General features: G+C 40.3%; 1 protein-coding gene across 7 annotated transcripts in view; it reads right to left on the reverse strand.

Annotated features, from left to right (window-relative positions):
* LOC126383770 (protein FAM131B-like) overlaps positions 1–26,363 on the reverse strand; it is a 97,628-nt gene that overhangs the window by 35,181 nt on the left and 36,084 nt on the right. For all 7 annotated transcript variants that reach the window (XM_050034435.1, XM_050034433.1, XM_050034432.1 and 4 more), the window contains exon 2: positions 16,038–16,075. Coding sequence is in view for 6 of the 7 variants with exons in the window: in XM_050034433.1 (XP_049890390.1) it covers positions 16,038–16,075 (38 nt within the window). In the remaining variant the exon portion in view is untranslated. The remainder of the gene's footprint in view (positions 1–16,037; positions 16,076–26,363) is intronic.

Consider the following 26,363-nt stretch of genomic DNA (forward strand, 5'->3'; position numbering starts at 1 on the left):
TCTTAAGAGTACAAGGATTATACGAGTAAAATGTTCCAATATCTGTATTCGTGACCAAGGAAAACCCTCGTTTGGGTAGCTGCGTTTATTCTCTATGTCTTGTGATAGCTGAGGAATAGAAAGAATCAAAACACATGGGATTGGACATTTGAGGGTTTACTTGTGAGAAAGCCAAAGAATTGGTACATCATGACAATTTATAGTGTGACAAACAAGCGTTGTAGTAACTGTAGGTACTTCCTGTCACTTAAGCTGCTGTTTCCTATTATTCAGATAACCAGTTCTGGGAACAATTGCTTCTCCTCACCTACCCAGATTTGTCAGAGTCATATCAGGTCATCTGGCTGAAGTCATGTTAGGTCATTTAAATATATGATCAAACAAGATCTGAATCCTAATTCTGAGATTGATCTGTACACCAGTTTTGAATGAATAATAAATCTAGCAACTTTTGATTAATCCATATGGATTTCAGGCTTAAAATGACAACTTCCGGTTAGGACGCATCCTCTTTCAAATTAAACCCCACCCACTTCCAGCTCAAACCCAGCCCATTCTGAGTACAGCTACAAATACAGATAATTTAGTTGGTTGAACAGATACAAATACAGCAACAGATAATGACGTACTCACCCATCCCTATTACAGAGGTCATAAATCAAGTCAGAAGCAGGGTAATTTTGTTACAGATTTTTATACAATCTAACTTTTTTGCAACCACTGGAGTCGCCCCTGCTGGCCATTAGAAAGAATGCAGGTTTAAGCTACTTCGGCATTGGTTTCACTTCGTAGACCCGGAGTAACCCCTTAGGTCTGCTCTATTTTAAAGGAAAATAATGGTAAGTGAAGGGCTTCTGGTGTCGCCTACACCCACTAATGGATTTAAAGAAGAAAGAAGCTTTTATCTGTGGGCAGGGTGTGGCATAAAAATCCAATTTCAAGCACTCAAGTGGATGGTGGAGAATAAAAAGCTTTTCATAATACGGGCTTTTATGCTGACAAAATACACCAACCATACTGACACACTTACTTCTCTGAGGGAGTCTTGCCTCTACAGCATACATAGTTGCTTTAAAGAAATTGTAAAGCTTTGCGAGCCACTTTGCTGATTGATTAGATTCATTGTGTGGTCCTGTAATAGATATCAGAAACCTGCAAACAGCACATTTACCTAACCTAACTGGTCTGTTATGCTTTATACCAAAGATGTATACTAATGGTTGGGTTTTAACTTTCTAATGGACTGCTCGGTCTCTTCATTCTGATGTCTTGATTTGTTTCTGTCAGCAGAGAAGTGACCACGGCCAACAGTAATAACAGCTCCATCAACAGACAGACTGAATCAACAGCATTTCATTGTGAGGGAGGTGTTCTTCTCTTATTCCACCCTGAATTGTGTGATTTCAGATAAAAAAGAGGTGCGTTGTAAAGGTGCATCATTCACTCCCATAAAGTCATCTAAAGAAACAAAGCAAATAATAATCAAAAAAAATGCTAAAACAAAGGTAACGTGGCCTGTGGAAGATGGACATTAAAATCTGGCAATGAAAGAGTAAGGACAGAAAGCAGTATACCAGTGGTGATAAAACATTAAGATGGAGCTGGGCCTCTGTCTTTGTATTAATTCATGCTTTAATCAGCAGCCGCTGGGCTCAGAGACTCTATAACTAAAATATCTCCATGAATGAATATGAATTTAGGTCTGACTTGGTTTAAGGCCTTATTGCCCTGATTAACATTTTTCATCTGGTGTCAAATACAGGCAAGGGTAAGCAAATTGAAACCATAGGAGAGCCGAAACTGAAAGCTAGAATTAATTCTGCCTTCCTGCAGGCCCCTTTCGCTTTCTGGGAAGCATCGATGTAATATTCATGTCAGGGATGTTTATTTTCATGACAAGTGAATGAGGAATAAGAATAATCCTCTTCTAACAAAGCAGCCGCTGAGATGGCAGAGGGATTTAGCGAAGCCCTGCACCAGTCACCAGTCGCCTTGTTGGGTTTCGTGTCAGATCCACATTAATAAGAGCAGGGAGAGATGTGGGGAATAATTTACATGGGCACACCTGCGTCACAACTCGACCTAATAAATAACTTTGGTGACATTTTTCAAACTCACCAAACATGGTATTAATCACCAGCACTGACTGTGTAAAACTCCCACAGCTGAACTAATTGAATAATGGTTTGTTTAATCTGAAAAGCTAATGAACGTGCTCAGCAGTGGCAGTGCAGCTCGGACTGACACAGATTAATCTTTCTAAAGTTAACCAAGGAGGAACCATCTCATTATTTAGGAAATAATGTATTTGGTTATCTCTCAGGAGAGAAATGTGCTCGACAACAGCAATTTAATTTTTTATACTTATGAATATTTTCTTAAATGTTAATGTATTCAGTGTTAAAGGGACATTAACACTTTTATGACTTATGTTGATGTCATGTGGAAAGTCAAACAACTCTAATGATGTAATGATCTCCTCTTTGGATGGAAGCCCTGTAACTCTTAGTGTTGCTTATGGGGTGAAACAACACATGTATTTGTATTAAACTGTTCGGTACGAGGCCTTTGGTTACAAACTGAATGATACATTGAACTATCCTATTACATTTGTGAAATAAAATATAGAGTCAAAACAATATAATGGTCTAACTCCTCAATGCAATACTACATAGTTCACAGCCAGGCAGTAATTCCTGCTTTGTACAAAAAAAAAAAAAAAAAAGTTTTCATACTTAGACGATTCTAAAAACCAAGGACATTTCTTTGGCATTTATACTGTCTTGCTGTATTGAAAATGTACCAAACCATGACATCATTGTATCATATCGAGCCAAACCGTGAATCTTGTGAACCGTTACTCCCCAAGAGTTGCTACAATACTATGACCTGAAAAAGATTTAATAAACATTTTGGAATCACCTTCTAAGTAGTCACCAATTACAAAGGGTTTATAAATTATATCCACTGGCTATATTTATGGTTAATAAAGCATTTACTAATGCAACTAAACATCGAAGTTTGGTTGCCAGATTGTAAAAACTCTCTTCATCTGGTTAATATTCTCTTCCAGAATTATACTTGCTTTATTGTTTTTGGCTCTTTCATCCATCAAGACCCCTCCAATAGTCTGACAATTGACAATTACCTTCCAGAACAAGTGTGTAGTTTACGATCAAGAATGTGTCTACTAACAACTTGCTGAGATTGATAACCCTAACTTATTTACATCTTTAGCTGGGTTTTTTAACTAATTGGTCAAGTGGTTACATCCCTTTGTGTATACATACCATTTTTTCCAATAACTTACATAATGATGAAGTCGCAGTCTTAAAGAAAAGGTACTTTTCTCCATACAGTGAAGTTTGTTAATAATTGCAATCCAGTCATCCTTTGAAGGGGGGCTGGCCTGTAGCCACTTCTGTGTAATGACTTTCTTGCTCGTGGCCAAAAGATATTTGTCCTGGGTCAGATTACAAAAGAACAATCAACTTCTATTCCAAAGATGTTCCTTATTTCTTTGGCAATCCCTTGCCAATATGGATAAATTAGTTGGCATCTCCAAAAAATATAAGGGATCTGCCACTGATTTACCACACGGCCTCCAGCATTCATCCTGCCCCTGTTGTATGAATTTCAATTTTAGAGTCACAAAATATCTGTTGTTTTCCCAGCAGAACTCCAGCCAGGATCTTGAATTGGTGGTCCTAGCTTGACCCTACCCAGTGTCATTCCAATCATCCAAAGATATCTCCAGGCCCGATTCCCTCTTCCATTTCTGTTTGACCTGAGCAGTGGAACAGTTTTTGGAGTTTTGTAATCTATTATATATTCGTGATACAAGATGTTTGTTGTCTTTACTCTTATATACTTCAGTTAATATATTATTCAAATAAGGTTCACTATCCTCTGATTGTTTTATGTCTTTACTAAAGGCCCCAACAATGATCTATCAGTCATGTCATATAAATGTTGGTCTTTGAACCAATCAGCTATCTGTCTGACAACAATCAATCTCTGGAGGCAACAGTCAATATTTCGGGAGATTTGGTGTAACCATTGAGTACGGGGGCCAAGACCTCCTTTTCCGTGTGCCAGTCATTTCTGTTTATCTCTATGAACAGATATTTGCATTTGACTGCAGAGTAATTAATAAAAATCCAATAAAAAGATCAACTGTCATCAGACGACAGCTGATGGGTTCCATGATTGCATTTCAGCCAATGTGTTCCACCTCTCCAAGAGACTGTTCACCTGCCACTTAAACATGATTGGTCAATACCTTACAGACTATATGGAAACCAGAATGCTCCAAATAATAAAATCTTGTACAGCGGCCTACAGTTTCTGCACACTAAGGCTGGCACGATATTAGATTTTTACAAATGACATCCTCCAGAGCTGAAAAATGAAGCCAATGCAGAAGGGGCAAAAACTGCAGTTCCTTGAATGGCCACTTGAGGTTCTAGAAGCAAGTCAATCTTTGAAGACCCCCATGTTAAAATGTCTAAATTTACAGCAGAAATAAACATGTTTACATCTGGTACAAAAAAAGATTTTGGTCTCTATAGCTAATTTCAACATTCATGACAACTGTATGGGGTGTGAATTTTTATGTAACTCATCCGTGTAAATTTTTTAAGGCTTAAAGTTATGCATAATTAAGGGCGGGGCCACTTGGGTGACAGGTTGCCTGCAAGGCATTGCTACCCCTCGCTCCTCCACAGCTCCACCCTCTTACCCAAATATGGTCACTTCTAACTCCCATAAAAAAAGATGGCGTCAGATGAAATGCCGAACTCAAGGCTTCATAACAGGAGTGCATAAACAAATGGGTGACGTCACAGTAGCTACGGCAATTATTTGATACAGTCATTCAGTTTTCACTGTATGATTATTGTGGGCAAAAAAGTTTACAATAACAATATTATTACATAGAAAAGAATTTGGAGAAAAAAAGAGAGGTGGAGGTTGTGGAGAGAGTGTCTGTAACCATAACTGTACAAAATTGTAGTAAACCAGCAATTACACTTAATGGATTGTGAAAAGGCAACCAGATGGCATTGGTGGAGGGAGACAAATCGGGGACAAAAGGAAACTAGAAACTTAAAAGAAAAAAAATTCCTTTTGAAATATCAGCTATATAGCTCATTTCAAGACGTCAAACTGAAACAACATCAAAAAATAATACAAAGCAAGAGTCATTTTGGAGGAGGATAAACATGCTATAAATTATAATCCCCTTTTTTAGTTTTGTGTCATAAAATGCCACCATTTGATGATTAGCACTAAACACCGTACATTTAAACTGATGATGGTGCAAAATGAAAAGTCAGGGAGTCACTTAAATTTGTGCAGTTCATCCTGAGGGGGGACATGACTGTGAACCAAATTTCATGGCAATCCATCTAATAAATGTCAAGACATTTCACTGGTGAACCTTAGGAGAATTTATCCTCTGAGGACCATGAATGTCAAAATTTAATGGCGATCCATCAAAAAGTTCTTAAGATGTTTCTATCTGGACTGCAGTGGTAGACTGAGCGACCTTTTAGCAAACTCTAGAGTTTATGCCACTGGCAAGAAAATTAATTGTTTTCTATTAACATAAGTCTGATATACAGCACAGTGAGTCTTGAAATCTCAGCAGCTGGTCCAGTCAATCTGTCAGTCTTGGTATCGATTGATGACCCTTTCACCCTTTGCAGGCTATAGAGAAGAAAACATTGTGTATTTCCTTATAAATGATTCAGGAAAAACAAAACAGGGTTCAGGGTCGATATGTAGCTCACATAAAGATTAACTGTGTGTGTAGCAGGTTTCAATTATGATTTAAAACGATCAAATGTGGTAGGAACTGGTAATAGTGGTGTCATCTCTGTCCTTGGACTGTGTGTGGGTATTATTAACACAGCTTGCGTCAGAGGTAGCAGGATTTGGATTCAGAAGCACCCCTCAGTGAGTGAATGTTAAGGTCTCCTGGTCAACTGAGGACAAAAAAATCAGGCATCATCACCATCTTTGTAATGTGTGTGTGTGTGTGTGTGTGTGTGTGTGTCTGTGTGTGTGTGCAAATGCTCATATTTTGTGTTCAAATACACTCTATAAAGTTATAACAGCTGAGCTTGTCCCTGAGCCTTGCCAGTGGTGTATTTTCCTGAATGGAAACGAGACGCAACAGCATTGTGCGAGGTGAAACTATCCATTTAGTCACGATAACATCGACTCTCTCTCAGTAAACTGACATTCTCAGCTTAACATATCAGCACAGGTTCGAAGGGTGCTTAAACATATCCAAGCATGCATTGGACCAGATTATTTTTTTGTTGTAACAATGCTTCTTGGCAATAAATCTTATACCGTTGGAAAGCCTGTTTATTTCCCTTTAAAATGGTGACACATTTGTAAGGAACATGAATTTGTGGGATGAGCAGCAGAACTGAGTATCTAGGTTGCGCCCAATAATCTACCAAAAAAAACTTTCCTTTTGTGCTTAGTTTAGATAAATTGCACAGTCATAGATACCAATACTGCCAATCATTTCCCTACATACAGTAATATTTTGTTTGTGACAAAAACTTTAAACTTGTTGATTGAAATTAAGAATTTCTTCAGGAAAGCACAGAAAAAAAACACATTTTATAGTTTTAGGATACACAAGGCAGGATTTTCCCAGAAAGACTCAGAATACAGATACAGAAGCAGTCCCTCCTGACCCACTCTCAGTGTGTGGCGATGTATTTTTCTGCAGAAACTCTGCACTCTGCCTGAGTTTTCTTATTTTCTGTGTTTGGGACTTTTATGGGCGTGCACCCCCACAGTGCTCAGTTGTGATTGGGGCTCTATAAAAAGGTAGCAACCCGATCGAAAGCAGCAGGCATCCAAGACACAGCACTGCAAAAACTCAAATACAGGGAGGCAAAATTCCAAACTATAGTCAATCTGTTTGCAAACACTAAGTGATATAGCTTTACAAGGGTGAAGGATGAATTCTGGGGCTTTGTAGGTCTTTCCATTTCCTATTTATTTCTTTAACAACATTAGCAATTTGAGGGCCCCTTTGGTTAGAGAAGCGTTTCTCAACAGGGGTGGTACTGCCCCCCAGGGGGGAGTGTTGGGGAACAGCTGAAGTAATATAAAGGGAGTCACTGAGGTGTCTTTTTGAGGTGTTTGGGTGTCTCTTTTTAAAGCCAGTTTTGTCCAACATGCAATTTTATCATTATAATTTTATTGATTAACTGAATAGGTTTTGGTGGTAAAGGGTCAAAGGTCAAGGTTATTGTGACCTTGCATCCATCTCATTCTCATGAACGCAATATCTCAAGAACAGCTTGAGGAAATTTCTTCAAATTTGACACAAATGTCCACTTGAACTCAAAAACAGTTTTTGATGGTAAAGGGTCAAGGTTGCTGTGATTTTGTCTGTCTCATTCTCGTGAACATTAGTGATATCTCAAAAACTCCTTGAGGGAATTTCTCTAAATTTGGCACAAACGTTCCTTGGTCTTAATGAACTGATTAGATTTTGTTAGTCAAAGGTCAAGTACATTGTGACCTCGTCTGTCTCATTTTGTGAATGCAATATCTCAAGAACACCTTGAGGGAATTTCTCCAATTTTGCCACAAATGTAAACTCAACACTGAACTGATTGGATTTTGGTGGTCAAAGGTCAAGGTCAGTGTGACTTCACAAAATATGTTTTTGGCCATAACTCAAGAATTCATACCCTAATTGTGTCAAAACTTCACACAAATGTCTAATAGGATAAAATAATGAAGTGATGGCATTTTATATCCAAGTAGTCTGTACAGTCCACTCTCCCAGTGCTGTCAGAAATATAGATTTACTGACATTTTCTGCAGTATCAATACACATTGTTACTCTTTCTTATTGTTTACTACAGTCATTCTGCTGTTCCCTGCTACTAACAAAGAAAAGAAAAATTGTCGGTGACTTCATATAGCCTTGTTACATCTATCCTATAATAAAAAAAATTACTCTTATATCGTAAATGTCCATTTTTCTTGTGTTATCAAAGATGGTATTGAATATTGATATCTCTTTTAACATATTGTACCAAAGCTGAAAATTCCAGTATCTTGACAACACTAGGCCCTTTATGGTCTGGTTTCAGTTTCCACTTCTGATAAAGACCAACACACAGCAGGATACTAGAGTGCAGAGCAACAATGTAATGCACAGCTATACTATAGGACAGGACTGATTTTCCTCAAAGGAATATAACTTTTTCAGAGCACAGATATGTGGGATAGTTTTGAATGTGCAGAAAGTTGTGAACATTATTAGAAATATTAAAACACTTCTGAGTTAATTAAGTCCAAGAGTTTGTTAATGAAATTAAAATAAATGAGCATGCCACTGACAATAATTGGTGCAATAAGCACGTTTAAAGATTTTACTTTCCCAAACAAAAGAGGAGGGAAGAGTAAATCATGCCAACATGTGTGTTTACTCAGCTGATATTAAATGAGAAAAGATGGTCTACAGGAGAATCGATATTTGAAAGCAATACATAGTGAAGAGAGCCATACTGCATTATATTCCATTTTATTTTTATATTTTAAATTAAGTGTTTTCCATTACATAAATAAAAACCTTTTCCACCATAAATTGGTGCATAAAAATTCACCAAAATACAGAAAATTATGTTTGATGTTCAAAATTTCTTATAAGATGCTTTTTGTTTGGCAATGTCTGCTGTTTATGATCAATAACAAGAGATAATTACAATTGAAATGAAAAATTTCTAACTGTCTGATTTAGTTAACACTCATAAATATAACTGAATGCACGTGACTTATTTTGTTCCCTGAGGAACTAATGATAATAGTATTCCATCTGTCCAGTTTAATCAAATTTGTTATTTAGCATTCCATTACATGCTTTTTTTGTAATGATATTACAGAATAATAATCAACATTAATATTCAGGGAAGACACTTAGCAGACATTTTAACTGATGGGGGCAGTGAGGGACCTGGATAATGGATAGGGAGACACTGGCCCAAAAAAGGTTGAGAACCACTGACTGGGTTAGAGGGTTTAAATGTTATCAGTGGCTCAGTGGGACAATAAATCACATAAAGAACAATAGGTGCGTAATAGAAAACCAGTGATAGGATTTTGTACGACATGCAAGATACTCAAGGCATTTAAATTTTAGAGCTGTGGGATCATCTTGCTTAAAGAGCTGCTAATCTTCAAAGAATTTCATTAATTTTACCGTCACATGATGTGGAAATGCAGTTTCAGACACTTTTACACTTTTAACATATTCAAATCCTGGTGAGAAACATTAGAGTTTCTGCATTAAAAGGAGAAAACATAACGAAATGGAATAGTGGTTCAATATCTAGCAGCAGCTTTCAGGAAAATGTCTTTGTGGTATCATCTTTCAGAAACTCATTTGAAGTCTGAAAGGAAAAACACTAATGGCAATCAATTAAGTTTTAAGATTGCCTGAATCTCAGTCAGATCTGTTTGTGTTTTCCGCTCTTTAAGTGAGACTTGTGTGAATTTGAAAGTCGTACATCTTCAGAGGAGATCTGATAGGAGCACTCACTATTGATCTGACTTTTAGTGGAACCACAAACAGGCTGATGTTTCAGCTAATGTGCCTTTCATGGAGCCTAATGCTGCAGGGATGTTTCCTCGATTACCATGACAGTGTTTAATGTGCTAATGTGTGTCCAGCATGATGAGCTCATACCTCTGATTCCCGCCTTCGTTAGTTAAACATGAGCTATAGCTTGTGTCTGTGATATCTTAAGTTTGTTAAGTGCTGTTTAAATAACTGATAAATGTTCCAATAAACTGATTTTTTATTAGTGCAAGCTGCCCGCAATGTCAGTTTATGCTAGGGATGCTGATATTGGTCTGCCCACCACTTGGTCTGGACTGAACTATCTTGATTATTGGATGGATTGCCATGACATGTATTACAGACATTCATGGTGACCAGAAGATGATTCCCACTGACTTCAATTATCACCTGACTGTCTCTCTGATGCCATCATTAGGGCTTTGCCATTGTCACCATTGGCCACTCCGAGTCAAACCATGCAACGTTGATTTGCATCACCATTACCACTTTCAATGTACCGAGTTGTGCCGAGTGGTGCCCCATATGAACCATCTCTGGAGTTGGGTCAAAATGTGCCCTCCCACCTCCAAGCAGGGTTGCTGTGACGTCGAACAGGTTTGTCATTATTATTTAGCGTCAACATTCAGTGAAGATTCAATGGCATTTTTAAATAGCCTCAGCTGCTGTTGCCAAAACCCTTAGGTATGGCATTGTGCTTTGAAGTAAATTTGGCAGAGTAGCCAAACAGTGGAATTACAACTTGCTGGTCTGTCACGTGACTCCATTGGACCCCAAAACATCTTTTTTCACACAGACTTTAATTGTGAAAGTGACATCTGTAAATCAATGGATTTATTTTTGTGTGTAACAACCCCCAAAAAACTATTTGTTCCACTATCAGAATTTGATCTTTTACATCTGATAACATTTTGAAATTCTAGAAGAGCCACAGAGAAGGACTAAACTGGGAGTTAGCCTCTCAGACATTGAAAGTCTTTGGTGCACTTGCGCTATGGGCCACACAGTGCGGAAGCAGGGCAGAAGGTCTGGGTAATTTTATGGAAGTCTAACTGTACATTCAGACCAACAGCAACCAGAGCTTCCAAAACGGCGGAAGTCCTTCATCTTCAATGAGAGCCCGGTGACTTGGGCGACTTGGGTGACCTGGTCGTCAGCCACGTGTCTTGGGCGACTAAAGCAACCAGAGCGGTCTGGAGGGGAGTTAAAACTCGTTTAACTTTATGGTAATGAGCTCTGACGCGGTTCGGCGACAACCAGTCGGAATGCTGACGTGCTTCGATTAAGCGGGTCCCAGAGAACAAGCCATGTAACTTTAGTTCCTACAGCACACTTGTTCCAACAATGGATATCGAGAAGTTTATTACTGGCGTTTGCGCCCACTCAGTCCATAATAATGTGTCGCTGTTCAGTTACAGAGATCAAAATAAAAAGAACGAGGCTTGGGACCGTGTCACGGAGGTAGCTGGTTGGTCTGGTGAGTTTTAAAGTGTGTAATGTTAGTAATAGAGGAGAGAATTGCAGGCTAATGTTGCGACGTAGCATGCAAGTCTTCCTTGCTTGGTTTGAATGGGATGACATATGTTTTCTGTTTTCATTGACCAAACATAACTTTGTGTAGGCCAACTATGAGCTTTTTGACGGGACAACAGCAAGTAGCAACTACGCTGCTTTCAAGCCAGTAGTCCACTTTGCAGCTCCTTTAAATTGACAAGCACGATCGAACGTTCAATGATTCACGTAATAAGCGACTAGAGCAACCAAAGCTGCCACAAATATTTTTGACAGTCGTGCTTCTTGGGCATCCGCGAGAGACTTTGCCTCTTTGGAAGCTTCTGGTTTGAACGTATAGTAACTTCTTTGGCTTCATGCACATCTGAACAACTTTCATAGGAAGAAATGGGGCCCGGCTTCTGACACCGTATCCACTTCTCTTACATGCTATTGCCAGATATAGCAGATGTTTCCTAAGTTGCAACTACGTATCAAAAGAGAAAAAAAAAAGAGAACAAAGAGAAAAGAGGACGGTGAACGCTTGGTCTACAGATGTTGCAAAAGCCCATTTAAAATCCTTGATCATATTTTTCAGTATACAAATCTTAAACCGCTATTCTGGCAACTCTTCAGAATTCTTATTTTCCCAGCCTGTACCTTTCAACTTTTATAGTAGTGTGTTTCTTTTTCTGACTCTGACTGCATAGTATTTACTTTCTCTGTCAGCCTGTGCTGTTTTGTTTGTCGCACTGGGTCCAGAGCCCCCTGTTTCTGAGTCTGAATCATCTCTGAGCTCCGGTTTTATTCTTCTTCAAATCCCTCTCCACCTGCTGGCCTCTCCCCTCTGTGGGTCTATAAATTACGCAGAGGAGTCATGTTTATGGAAGCAAACAACTCAAGTGCTGCCGTGAGATCAGCGCTCAACAGGAGCGACACTTAATCAGAAATTCCACTGCTGACGCCATGGCCACCAACTGTCGGCGCTCATTTGAAAATCTAAAAAAGGAGGCAAGGGGACAGAAAGCAACAGGAAAGAAGCTACAGGTTATTTCCCTCTTGCTCTTTCCCTTGTAAGCTGTAATTAACCTAGCAGTAATGTTAACAAACGTAAAATATTTATACAGTCATAAAACTAGCGGTGCATGTTGGCCTTCCAACCCTTGCGTAGGAGGAAGAATGGCAACACTAAAGAAAAGAAAGCAACGGCCAGGGATGGAAAAACAGTAAGATGGATGTTTTCGTCTTTCTCTCTCACACACTCTTTCTACTGCTCTCTCTCTCCCCAGGGTCCACAGCTGAGAAGTGATACATGGCTCAGTAATAGTCTGAGCCCTGGGGAGAGCGGCTCTGTGGCCTTGGTAAGAGACTAACACACACACACACACACACACACATACATACACCTTCACACCCAGTCACGCACAGCCAGTCATGAGAGTGCAGGCATACACAGAGGAGGACACAAAGGTTTGACTAATATGAGCCTCTGAAAGCTGATACCAATATGTCCTCAGTCTGTCCTGATTTCTTTGAACGATTCCATTTTCTCACCATATGTTGAGACATATTCAGTGCTTATCATTAATTGTTCTTCTTGTCTGGCTCTGTAAAAGCATTTAGATCGTCATGTGACAATAAAAAGTTTTGAATGAAACAAGACGAACACATTTAAGATCTTAAATAAGGCAGGCTTATCCCCCACATCCATTCAGTAAGAACAAAAACTTTTATATGTGATACATCACTGCTTTAAAGTGAAGCATTAGAGGGAACTTTAGTATTTTTCAACCCTATTTCCACATGTTTTATGTAAAAGTCACTCATGAGAACAACAAGTGGTGCAGCTGCACCCCATCAATTAACATCCACTTTAAGTGCTTGTTTTTCCACTGACAGGCTCACACTTTTACTATGAGTGTCTGACAACATCAGCTAAATGCAGCTCCGCAAGCCAGAGCTTTGACTTAACAGGTCGGTTCTGGTACTGAGCTTTATGGGTATTGGTGGGTGCTGGTTTTCAAAAATGGAACCGTGCAGGCCGCTAGCATCACGCGGCTAACGTTACCTGATGGTTATTAACAGGTTTAATGAAAAAGATAGTTGCTGCTGCGAGGCTTCTGCCCAAGTGGCAAAATATGACGAGTAGTGATGAGATCTTGTTGTGTTGTGTTAGCTTGTGCTAACCAGGCAGAGAGAGCATGAAGAGAGCGGCTCACAAGGACTTATGGTCGATTGTCAGCGATCAGCTGTTGCTGTATTGAAATCAAAAATATGAAAAACTCTGCAAGATTTCAGAGACCTCTCTTTTAGCGAGACTTGTTGACACAACACAAAGCAGAACAAATGAAAGATAGAATAAAACTTTTAATTTCTCTGTAGAGTCCTTTCTGTAATGTTGTATGGCATTCATGATAACAATTGTAGCCTGTCAGTGGCAAAAACAAACACTTTTTTTGGATGTACATTGACAGGGCACACCTGCCCAAAGTGGTTACAATGTAAGTGCTGCTGCTGGCTGCAGCTCTCTCTTTCAATACTTGACCAATTTCAAATATTGTTGTTCCCCGGTCACTTAGGCACAAATACGTGGGATAGGGTCCAGGCTGAAAATTTCCCTGAAAAGCTGAAAAGTTCCCCTTTTATTGACCAAACACACATAACCCCCATCTCTCTGGGCCAAAATAATCGGAAATCCTTCCACCTCAGCTTCTCCCTGCTCGCATTGGGTGAGTCACTAATTAATTTGGACTATAGACTGTGGAACAGATCTAGACTGGTTCAGGCTTGGGACAAACAGAAGAGTAAAACCCAGCACCCTCCTGCTGTGAGTCAGCACAGCTACCCAATTAACATGAACAATTTTGAACAAAGCAACATAAAATTAAAGTGTTCATATATACAGTAGTACTTCTTTGGATTCTCTGGATTATCATTTTTAAATAAATGCTTGTCTTTATTAGACAATTGGTAGTGTAGAAGCAGATGATGAAGCATATGTGGTTATATGATGTGTGCCTTTACCCCTCAGCCACCAGGACTTCCCATCATATTTAATATTTCAGTGACTGCCTGAAGTCTACAACTCACTGACATCTCTTGTAATGCTCTGCCAGCAGCCAGTCAAGAACATCTCACTGTTTGGCCATAAAACCTTTGGCTGTCTCATCCTCGTTAGAAAGATTGCCCTGGTGCATTGTTTCAAAATCGGGGGACTAAAGGTCTGACCCTCAACGTCAAACTATAGTTAAAATACAGCAATAAAAAAGTACTCCACCGATTTAGCATTGCACTCCTGTAACATTGTCAGACTCGCAATAAACATCACCAAAGGATCAAAATGGATGCAGCAGAACCAATGTCTTTTTTATTCAACGCATTCTTCCTCCTTGTCAAAACATAGCGCCTACATCGCCCAAAATGCAGACAGTTCAGTCCGAGGGTATTTCCTGCATAGAGAATTACAAGGAGGCCTTGCCTCCAGTTCTCAACAAAATTCTGACAGGCTTCGTAATGGAAAACACTGCACTTGGAGGATCTGTCATTTGTAACTGCATTTGTGGCATTAAGCCAATGTGATGGAGCGATCATAAACAGCAGTGCTCCGGGAAAGGTGCTGCCACAACTGCCAAAGAGGAAGAAGAGAGATTTCTGTTTATGGCTTGACCACAGCACGGATGTGTTAAGAGACCTGGATACAGAACTGGTGGCAGTGGCCAGTTAATCCCCATAAAAGTTGCTCAGTGCTGCATGAAGCCAAGAAAGGCTCTATTTCAATGATATGAAATTACCCAGATGATCGGCACTGCTCCGCATTATTGGGTCCATAGAGCAGGCAAACTAGAGGCTTATGGCCGTTGAGCGTATCCGACTTGTGGCGGACTCTAAGCTTACTTCCGGAGTAGCGTTCCAATAACTTGAATGGGGATAAAATAATTTAATCTTGTGGCTCTTTTAGACTTTCCAAACTTTATCGGACCAAATGGATTAAATCTTGATAGTGGAATGACTCATTTTTGGGGGGTTGTGATGCTCAAAAAAACGTATCCACCGATTTATAGACTTCTGTGTCCCAATGTAAGTCTATGGGAAAAAGTCTTTTTGGGCCCACTGGCATCATGTAACGGACCTCAGAATTGCAGTGCCACTGTTTGGCCACAAAGAAAATTGGCTTCAAAGCTTGGCGCACTTCCTGGGGGCATGGACCACAGCAAGACTGGGGCAATCATGTTTCTGCAGTTGGCACTGGTAAACACCACTCCATTTTCCTCTACGCCTGTGCGGCACCTACATCACTCACACTGGTGAAATGTAAGGAAATAAAATTGTTGTTTTTTTCTCAACTTGCGTTGATATTATTTTTCTTATTTCATTGTACAGCACGCTTGTCAACTCTGATTGATTTTAAATGAGCTTTAAAAATGAATTTGATTTGATGTCAAACTGATTGAGTTCCATTGTGCTGCAATACAGAGAGAAAACCAACAAGAAATGTGATGTTGTCCGAATACTTCCTGACCGTAGTCTAGACAAAAGACAACACAGACACACCTAGACACAGTCTCCACACATCGTGAATCATTTATCCTTTTTTCAGAGTTTAGATCTGGGCAACCTTTCTTGGGGCTGAGGTCTGGCCGTCTAACAGCAGGAGGCAGTTCTGGGTGAGTAACAGTGCTTCTTTTTCTCACCTCTAAAAGATTTGAGGAGACAAGAGCAACACTCTCTCACACACCGCCATTTCTGTCTGGAGACTGTTCAGATGTAAGAGGAGAGCTGAGGACACCAGCACTGGTGTCTTTTTGTTATTCTGTCACAGTGGCTTTCAGCAAAATGGGAAAATAGATTGAGGCATGCAGAAAGAACAGAGGCTTTACAAAAAAAAAAAAAAAAAAAAAAAAAAGATAAGATAATAGCATTTTACCTGATCCCCATCTTTCCGTACCGGCACCGCATCCACCGCTGGAGAGACAGCAAGAGAAACAGAGAGAGATGAATTAAAGATAATTTCATTATCACAGGTGCTTCAGTAGCTACAGGTATCAGACCATGGCAGGAAACACAGATGCGAGAAGACACAAAATATCAGTCCAGAATACACAATTGCTTTGTCTCAAGCATCCATGATAGGAGAGGAGAAACAGGAAGACAGAGGAGTGAGCAAGGGACATTGACAGAGAGAGGGAGATAACAGTATGTCAGACTGATGCAGCCTTCAACGTGCGCGCTGAGGGAACATGACAACGCTGTCCAGTATTTCTCTCTGTCACACACACACAAACACACCATGCTAAAATTAGATTAATTATCCACGCCAAGCTTTGGCACACAGAGGGCACAACCAGTATGAATCACGAGGGCCAGAGATGATGCTGAAATATTTGAGGGCGATAAAAGGGGAAGCCTCTCTGTCATTATAAGTAACGGGGTGCAAATTTAATAATTTAGTGGTAATCACAAAAAAAGAAAGCGAGCTGTTGACCAGAGAGATTTTGATGATGACTGACATAACACTCTCCTTCCATCCCATGATGACCTTGAGTCTGACCTTAGTTAGTTAGGTTATCCAATGCAACCTGTGAAAGCATATATGAGCATTAATTGCCACACACATTCATATCAATTGTTCATTCATTTTCTATAGCCAATTATCCTGATAGGGGTCGCAGGGGGCTGGAGTCTATCCAAGCTGTCATTGGGCAAGAGGCAGGGTACACCCTGGACAGGCTATCAGACTCTCACAGGGCTGACACATAGAGACAGACAAGCGTTCACACCTATGGCCAATTTAGAGTCACTAATTACCCTAACCTGCTGTGGACTGCCTGGAGTGCCCAGAGAAAGCCCGCACTGCCACGAGGAGAACATGCCAACTCCCCCACCCTGGGTTTGAACAAGGCACCCTCTTGCTGTGAGACAACAATGCATACCACTGCAACACCGTGCAGCCATTTATATCAGTGTCTATTAAATTTCAGCCATTTGCATGTGTGCAGAGTGTAGACAGAATGCTGCATTAGATCCCTCCCTCCTGATCCATTCATTGTCAAACACGAGACACAGCAACAGCATCTGAGTTCTCTTTGTATCAGTGGTAAGATGAGGAGTCAAGCTGCCGTAGGAGCAGAGAAAAAGAGCTGCTATGGGAGCTGGTATGTACAAGCAGAGAGTGAGTGGGGGGTACATTTAATTCTTGGGGCGGCGAAGCTGGAAAAAGGACATTGGTGTACATCCAGGAGTGCTGACGCGCAGCTTGCCGCCACCAGTGTGGGGCTGCACATTAAAAAATGATAGGGGCGTATTTTTTGACAAACACCAGTGTGTTTTGGCCTTGATGCAGCTCAAATAGATGACCACTAGAGAGTATAGAAATAGAAATGCAATCTGAGTTTCAGGCACTGCCCTGATGCATCATCAGCCTCTTTTACCCAGCCTGTTCAAGGTGGGAATGATTTGCCGTCATTCCGCCTCACTGTTCTTTAAATAAGGCTGTAACAGCGCCAAAACGACGTCTGTGTAAAAGGGACAGCCAGCAGGATGAGACCAAAGACAGGACGGGGGTGGCGTTTTGACGACGCGTTATGTGTGCAACCCACTACTGGGAGATTTAAGAAGCAGAAAATAGCAGTTAGCAGCTAACACAAAGAACAGACCAACCCAAAAAGTCTGCAAATTAGGGAGACAATAAGGTCAGGGCACTCCTTACCCTTTGAGAAGAGGACGAGATCAACTGTCATGTAACAGGAACAGTAAACAACTGTTATTGCCATGTAACGCCATTGTTAGTGTTTAGAATGTGCTGCTAATGTATGTGTTACATGTCTCACTTGGACTGGAGTCCAAAACTGTTTTGTTACATGTCACGCCTGTCATGTGTTTTTTGCTTCTGGAACACCAGCATGCTATCTAAAATCACACACTGGAGCAGCATGATGCCGCCATTATTTGGTTCTGTGTGAAAAGCAAAGCCTGCATAATGAAGGGTCTTAGGTCCCGTTTATACGACAACGATTTCAACCAATAACGGTAAACTTTAGTTGCGTTTTGGCCAATAGTTTACACGAGAGCGGCATTTTGGGTGCCTGAAAACGCAATGTTTTGAAAACAGGTTCCAGAGTGCAATTTTTTGGAAACAGCACTGTCTCCGTTGTCATGTAAACTTGCAATACGCAGTTCCTCTGAAAAGGGAGACTTTTCGCACATGCACATTACGCTTCCAGGTCACTATGTGCGAGAAAGTCGACCATCACAACAACAATGGCGGACTCCCGAGCTCTGATTGTGCTGCTCACCCTGTTGAATTTATCAACGCTTCTCCAGCAAAGTGTAGATTTACTGTAGCAACTCAACCACGTCGTCCGTCCAGACAAACACCACCAACTACTGGCCTGGCATGTATACTGCAGCGTTTTTGGTCATTTTTGCAGGTCCGTGTGCACAGCGATTGTTATCAAAATGTTGTTGTCTAAATGCGGAACGAAAATGAGAAACAATTCTGTTTTCAGTGGATCGTTTTTGTGTAAACATGGCTTTAGTCGAGGCCTTATTGCAGGATCTCTGTAACAGGACTATTGTCCCAGGTGTTCATGTTAACACTGTTCACTGGTAATCAGATGCTCTGACATCATCAGTCAGTATCTAGTGAGGTGTCAGTCTTGTCAGCATAATTCTCATTTGACATAAAAGCGGTTGTCTAGACAAGTTAATTTTAAAGTTTATCATGTTGATCAAAGATTTATTTCTGTAAGTCGACTCACATCAACCTGTGCAGCTGTTTGTATCTCATCCAAGCTCGTCACAGTTTTTTAATGTTGCCATTGTTTCCTGGTCCTTGCAGGGGGGATGACCCCTCGTTAATCCTCCCTACAAAGCTCTGACTGGCTCGATTGTTTGTTGTTCCAACTGGGAAAACAGCCTTTAATGAGCACAACAGCACACCTACAGTATTTGAATCTCTGAAAACATCTAAGATGAAGTTCACTGATAGTAGTCCATTATTCAAAGTAGGAAAACAGATCTTTTCATTTTATAAATGTTTGATGACATATACCACATATTGATCCCCCGTACAGGGTTATTTATATCTACATCACCTGCAAAAAAATCCCAATATAAAATACATTTCTACAGAGCGAGCAGATGTTTAAAAATCCATATTAGTCTTATATTAGTAATTACTTCACTTGAATCACAAAATTACGGGTTGTTAGTCATGTTTTAATGCAGAGGTACTATCAAACTATTGACGCTATTATTCCAAAATACCATTGCCAAGCTATCAGTAATTTCCATTTGTCCTTGTCCCTTTGCCTTTCTCGTAGAGATCTGATGCTACACGGGATGTTGGTTCAGTTCCTTGTTTACTCTTTGCTGCCCAGCTTTGGCTGCTGTGTAATGCAGCACAAAGTAAACAGTAGGAGTTGTTACTGACAAACTAACTGGGTTGCCTGGGTTTAATACAGTTTGATTTTGGACTGAGATATGTGGATATATTTTTGGTTTTAGTGCATTATTCTTTTATTTTTGGCATTCTTTATTTATATCATTTATGATTTATGATATTTTCTATATGAAAATGTCATCCCTGAAGCTTTCCAAGCGACATACTATTAGGTATGCTTTTGTCAAACGAGACAGCATTATTTTTGCTTCTCTGTCAGCGGGCTCATAATGACTGAACAGCACTTTTATTATAGATGGTAGACAGATGGGTAATTCTGCTCGGTCTGGAGAAAATGACAGCAGGATTAGTTTGGTGTGTGTTAGCGGTGGAGAAATAATGAGACGGCATCAACGGTGGCTCAGACAGTAGAGCAGTTTGGATTTTGAGCCTGAGGTCACTGGTTATATTCTACAACCAAGCAGGTAAAGTTGGAGGAGACAGTAAAGTAGAACCAAAGATCACTATAATGAGAATGTGAAGAAATACATGGCAAAAATACATTAATGCGCAGTCTGCCTTACTCCATTAAAAACAGGTTGAATAAAAATGAACTGTAGGAATGAAGAGAGACAGAAAATTAAAGAATAAGCATGTTTATGTGTACACTGGTAACCTGTCGAAGTAGAAGTGTGTTAATTTTTGCACATGTAAACATTAAACCCAGATATTCTGTCTGATAAACCTAAATATGTGACCTTGTCCATTACAAATACATCAATAAATAACAGGAATACTTTGGTTTAAGATCACATAAGTATGTACTGGAAGTCACACAAAGAGGAGTAGTAGTAAAATTACAAATAGTTTGATTTGTGAGAGAAAGTAATCATAGTCAAAAATGAAGAAATGGCTTTACTCCACAAAATAATCTTGGTGTATTTACTTAAACTTCACATCGACTGCATAAAATCATGGACATAGTCAATAATTGGTTTGTGGACTCCCGTTTTGAAGCCTCGAAATTGGCATGTCGTCCGTCTCCATATTGAATTTTTGGAGCCAGAGGTGACCATATTTAGACGAAAGGGTGGAGCTAACTCTAATGCTAGCTGCTTTCTTGGTTAGCACGGTGCATTTACGCTCAATGTAACTGTAACTGTTTAACTGTAATAATGCAAATGCTAATTTTGGCAAGCAAAAAACAGGCTTAAAACCATTACAACAAAATATACTTTGAAAACTGATATAACTAAACACTGAAATAGCAACAGCTACAACCAAGTTTTGGTTACTGAAAGAGTCCAGTGCAGCATTTGGATGTACAACGAGACCCTCTCAGGGGGTGGATATTCAGGTTTTTTCTGTCAGTTCAGTTTGTTTCAGTGGTTTTAAGCCTGTTTTTGTGCAAGCAAAAATTTGCATTAACATTATCACAGTTAATGCACTGAGCAGCAGTAGCTCAGTCCATAGGGGCTTGGCATGGGAACTAAAGGGTCACTGGTTCAAGTCCCCATATGGACCAAGTATGGAGTGTGGACTGGTAGCTGGAGAGGTACTCCTCCTGGGCACTTCCAAGGTGCCCTTGGGCAAGGCACTCAACCTCCAACTGCTTCCCTCACTCTGACATCTCATTTAATGCATGTATAGGTCCTGTTTATCCGTGTGTGGGTGGGTGGGTGATTTGGGCCTGTGTGAATGACAACAGAATGAAAAAAAAACTGAATTTCCCCTCAGGGTTTAATAAAGTATATGGCCTCTTCTTCTTAATCAAGCTTGCAGCTAGCAAGCTGCAGTAGGGCTGCCACATGTTTTAGTTTTCTCGGGATTGTTGTCAATTTCAAGCAACTGCCCCAGAAAATAACTATTATTTTCTGGGACACAAATTGTCCCGTTGTTTTTGTGAAAATGTACTTCCAGTTTAGAAGTAAAAGTTACACATAAAACTGGATTCTTCTACAATTATTCTGTTTTTTTCCTCTTTGCATCTAGACATCCCATCCCTCGCTGTAAACAGGTAAAAATAAGTAGAACACAGTTGTGTCTTGTGCTGCTGTTGGAATGATTAAGATGTCTAACGTCAGTTTTGACAAATCACTGCGTGCATTAAAAGCCTGGATCACCCTGAAACCACTTGACAAAACCAGTTTGTAGGTTTCCGTAAGCTTTTCGACTTTATGATCAGTGGTCAATTATTTCTCAGCTACTGATGTACTCGGTCTGTGCATCTGTGTCCATGGCAACCAGTCTCTTTAACCCACTAAAGACTGAATGGAGATTGTTTTTGTCATGGACAGGGTACAAACCCAGCATACTCACATTACTCGTACATTAATAACTTTTCTTAATACTTCAGTAAATGGTGAGGTGCAATGAAGCTTATATCCGTAAACAGTCAAAGAGGAAAGCAACAGCTGTATCTGACAGCTGAGTGTTATCAGCTTGGCTGCATGTCAGGACAAATAGAGGTAAGAGAGGCAACAGGGAGTCCTACAACTGTTAACATAGTATATTTGCAAATATGGTTTAGCTCCCTGCATCACGGGTCAAATGTCCTGGTTTTTCACAAATCAAATGTGGCAACCTAACTTCACCCTCTCATCTAAACATGGTCCAAGATGGAGTCCACAAACCAATTGGTGATATCACAGTGGCTATGTGCATTATTCTATGGCTACAACAGTTATTTCCATTACTGAAATTAATTGATATTTTTTGTTTATATGGAACCAGCAAATCATTGTTTTGTTTTTGTTTTGTTTTTTGCAGTAATGACTTAAGTTATTGATAGATAATCAAAATCATAATTCTAACCCTACATGCACTGCTCTCAGTGCTGAAAATTTGTTTTTAATTGTTTCTCCTTTGTGTCATAATTTCTCAACTAGTTTGTGACATTGTGTACCGTGTGATGATTATATCCAGACACATGCTCGGTCTTCTCACGTGGATCATAAAGACTCAGATTAAACCTGTGTTTCTTCTTGGAATCATCATCCTTCATTGCATCATTAACACAAGTGAAAACGAAATCTCTGTCCAGTATAACACTGCCAGCACTAAAATTAGATTAATTATCCACGCCATGCCTCGGCACAGGGGGGCACGACCCGTGTGAGTCAGCGAGACCTGGGATGTTGAAGGATATTAGATTTAAGTGGCGATGAAAGGAGAGGCCTCCCCCGTGTTAACACAAATTATAACCTACATCTCTAATATCTCGTGCTGGTAACTGAGATAAAACGCTGCTTCTCCTCCTCACAGCTCCTGTTGGATCCAAAACGCTGCAGGAGACACTGAAATACTTCAAGTCAAGTGCTATGAAATTAGTCCAACTTCATCTACAAATAATATAAGTTGAGATGAGGGTGCTTATGTAGAAAATTGCTCAAGTTGTTGAATATCACTCTAAGATTGTTTCAAGCAGGAATAATCTTGAGCTTTCTATGCTCTCATCAGTGGAACAGTTCATTGTTCAAAGCTTAGAAATCCTCCTTCAGCCCACCAACTCTCTTTCATCTCCCTTTTGATGAAAGGCTGATTGAAGTGGATTTAACAGAAGAAATCAATAAGGCAGCTCGGACTCACTTATCAGTCTACTTCACACTTAAAGCCGATATTTCTTATGTATTGTATTCTCAACATATGGCCGAACATCCTCATCGATGCTGTTCACATTGATTTGGTGCTCTCTGCCAGGTCCCACCCCTGCTGAAGGGAGCGCTGCCAATTGACAGCATCTAAAAATACCCCAGCCTTCATTCTCCCTTCAATGGAGACTTACTTAAGCTTTCCATCTGAATCAATATCAATAAAACCCTTCAAGGCAAAGGGTGGAGGTGGTGGAGGGGGGAGTTGTCATCGGTAGATGGCAGAAGATACAGTTTGGAGATGTTGTACTTCATCTCAAGGGACAAGAAATGACAGCTCCGTAGCAGAGTTGCTCCGAGCAATCGATTTGTTTAGTAAAAGAACCTACAGCTGAGCTAGAAGCAAGGCTTGATTTTAAAATGCTTTATATCCATTTAGAAAGAAAAACACTCCAATTACTTGTTGCTAGTGTCTAAGATTAGACACATAAAACACCCTTATAGAAATGAATGCTTTTTAACAACAGCTAATGAGCATATAAATTTGCATTTGTTGTCTCTAAGCGGTGCATTTTTCTTCCTCTTGTTTATAACTGACTAAATGCCATGCTGACGCAGCCAGAGAGCAGTGAAGCTGCTCTGCCCTGATATATTTTCATTTTCATTTCAGGTATATTTCCCTCGGCTGGTCCACTCAGTTATGATATTTTTTTCCTCAAGGGGAGTCCTCCTGGGTAAAGCTACAGAGGGCTTTGATAACAGAAAATGTTATAGACAGAAACAGTTTCAGTCGCACTGAATCAAAGTGCGAGGGCGTCTTTCTTAAGTCGCCAGTTAACATCAATAACAGAGAAATCCATCAGCACAGGGGGTAAACAGAGGCAAAAACAGAAAGCAGACCAGCATGCACTGCAGCTCCAAGACATGCTGAGTCTTTTTTTTAAACTCACTCTCTTGGCTCATCGATATTTTCATACCTGCAATAACTGTTTGTTGTTGTTGTCCTTTTGTTTGTTTGTTTGTTTTTGGCCACCTGTGGGCAGCAGTACAAGTTTTGAACACAACACTGAACTTTTAAGATGATGTAGTGAATGTGTTAGCTAACATTAGCTTATTTACACATCCAGTAATTACAGAGCAACGTGATGATTCATTGGGAGAAGTTCAGCCTATTCATTTTCTACTGACACAAGTGACTCCATCCTCTAAAAGCATGTGGGATGACAGGTGACATGGAACTCACTAGTGATGTTAAAGGGTAACTTCAATATCTTCAACCTGGACCTATTTTTTCATGTTTTTGTGTCTAAGTGACTTATGGAGACAACTATTTTCGAAATTGTCCTAGTATTGAGCGACAGGGCTGCAGCAGGAAAACAGGCTGCAAGGAAGCAATGAGGGGTAGGGGTTGAAATCTTTCCCTAGGAATTGGGACACCACTCACTACGTTGCAGCGTCGGTTATGTTCACGCATATGTAACTATTTTAAACAGGAAGCTGCGAGCCATCTACAATGGAGTCTCAATCATCCTATCGATCGCCTTTGCCGCATTCATCATGCTTCGTTTGATGAACGACAGGGGACTTCTGCTAGCTAGCTAACCAGCTAACATTACGAGGCAGCATAGTTATACTAACTGGCAGGTTATCGTAATGTGGAAAGTCTGACAATTTTGCAGAACAGGACAGATGACAGATGCCACACAGTGCGAGCTAGCTAACAAGCAACCTGACAATGGTAACGTTAGCTATGTATGAACGTTTTTCCCCGTCTCTTGCTCGGTGGTAGCCATGGCGACGTCTACCCTTCGCTGGCAAGTCAGCATCTGAAATGCCTTGCTCCGAAGGGCTAGTTTCATATCCACTACCCCTCGTTATGCCCCTACCCCTACACGCAAAAAGGAATTGGGACACCACTATCCCTCGCGTGACAGCGCAAGTGTATGGGTAGGGCTAAGGGGGGTATTGAGACGGGCCCTAATAGTGTTTGTGTTTGCCACTGACAGTCTTAGAAATAGACCTTCTTGTAACAGAGTAAGATCCTTTGTGGTTTAACCAAAAACAGCCCTTAAATCACTACCGTCAGACCCATCAGACTCTATTTAAATAAACAGTCATTTCAGCGTGTATACATCCTGCATTTTTTCACATCTAACTGGTTAAATTAAGGGTTTATGTCAACCAAGTCAGAGTTGATGATTGTTGGAACTTTGGAAATCCTTGATCCTTTCCATAATGTTGTCAAACGTTTGTCAGAATAATAATCTGAGACCGGCAGTGGCAAAAAACAAGCACTTTTAGTGGATGTAAATTGGCAGTGCGAACATGCCCCGAGTGGTTACATTGCAGCCTGTTTTGTTGCTGCTGGTTGCAGCTCTCACTCAATACTGGACCAATTGTTGTTCCCACTACTCACTTAGACATAAAAAGGGTCAAGGGTTAAGAAATTCCCAAGTTACTCTTTAAGAGAATAAAGGGTTTGGATGTTAAAAAAGTTTTAGCTTTTTTCAGATGATGGTAGAATTAAGGCGTTTGCACACAAAGTCTGTTTTTTTTATGTCCAAATTTCAATTCCGTCAACCAATAAAAGTCAATATGCACAAAAACCTTCCACACTGAGTCCAATGCCTTTTTTGCTCTATTAGCAGCAAAAATTTGCAGTATAAGGCAAAATAGAGAGACACATTTTCTCTTGCTTCTCTGCACTGGAGGTAGCCTACCTCCCTGTCTGTCACCACTCTCTACTTGCATCTTATATTTGGCACCATGGCTACCTGAAGGAGCAAAGATATCCTCTTTCTGTCTCCACACTGTCACTCTCTCTCTGTTCATGTGCGGTTCTCATGCTCTATTACATCATCGTTGTCGTCATCATCATTACCTAAATATTACTATTTAACCTGTTGAAAGTAGGTGATCAAGGTATGACATGATGTTGTGCACCCTGTTCCTCTCTTTCATTGTGGATGCAGGTTACGCCACATTTTTCTCACTGTTTCTTGGTCAAACAGGGCAGGGGTGGACTGGCCATCTGGCAGTTTCCCCATGGGCCGACATGCCTTTTGGGCCAACACAACTGTCTTTGTTTTTTTTTTTTTGTTTGTTTGTTTGACCGGCCCTATATTTTCTTAATTGACACTGGGCTGGCCCGCTCACATTTTTAAACCTCTCTCCCTTTGGGCTCAGTGCCTTCAGTAATCAGCATCTGCAACAAAAAGTATGCCAAAATGGATGATACAAAACACAGGGGAGGCACAGAGAGATTGCAGGTCAGTAAAAT

The sequence above is a fragment of the Epinephelus moara genome, chromosome 22 (genome assembly GCF_006386435.1).
Source record: "Epinephelus moara isolate mb chromosome 22, YSFRI_EMoa_1.0, whole genome shotgun sequence".
Taxonomy (NCBI): Eukaryota; Metazoa; Chordata; class Actinopteri; order Perciformes; family Serranidae; genus Epinephelus; species Epinephelus moara.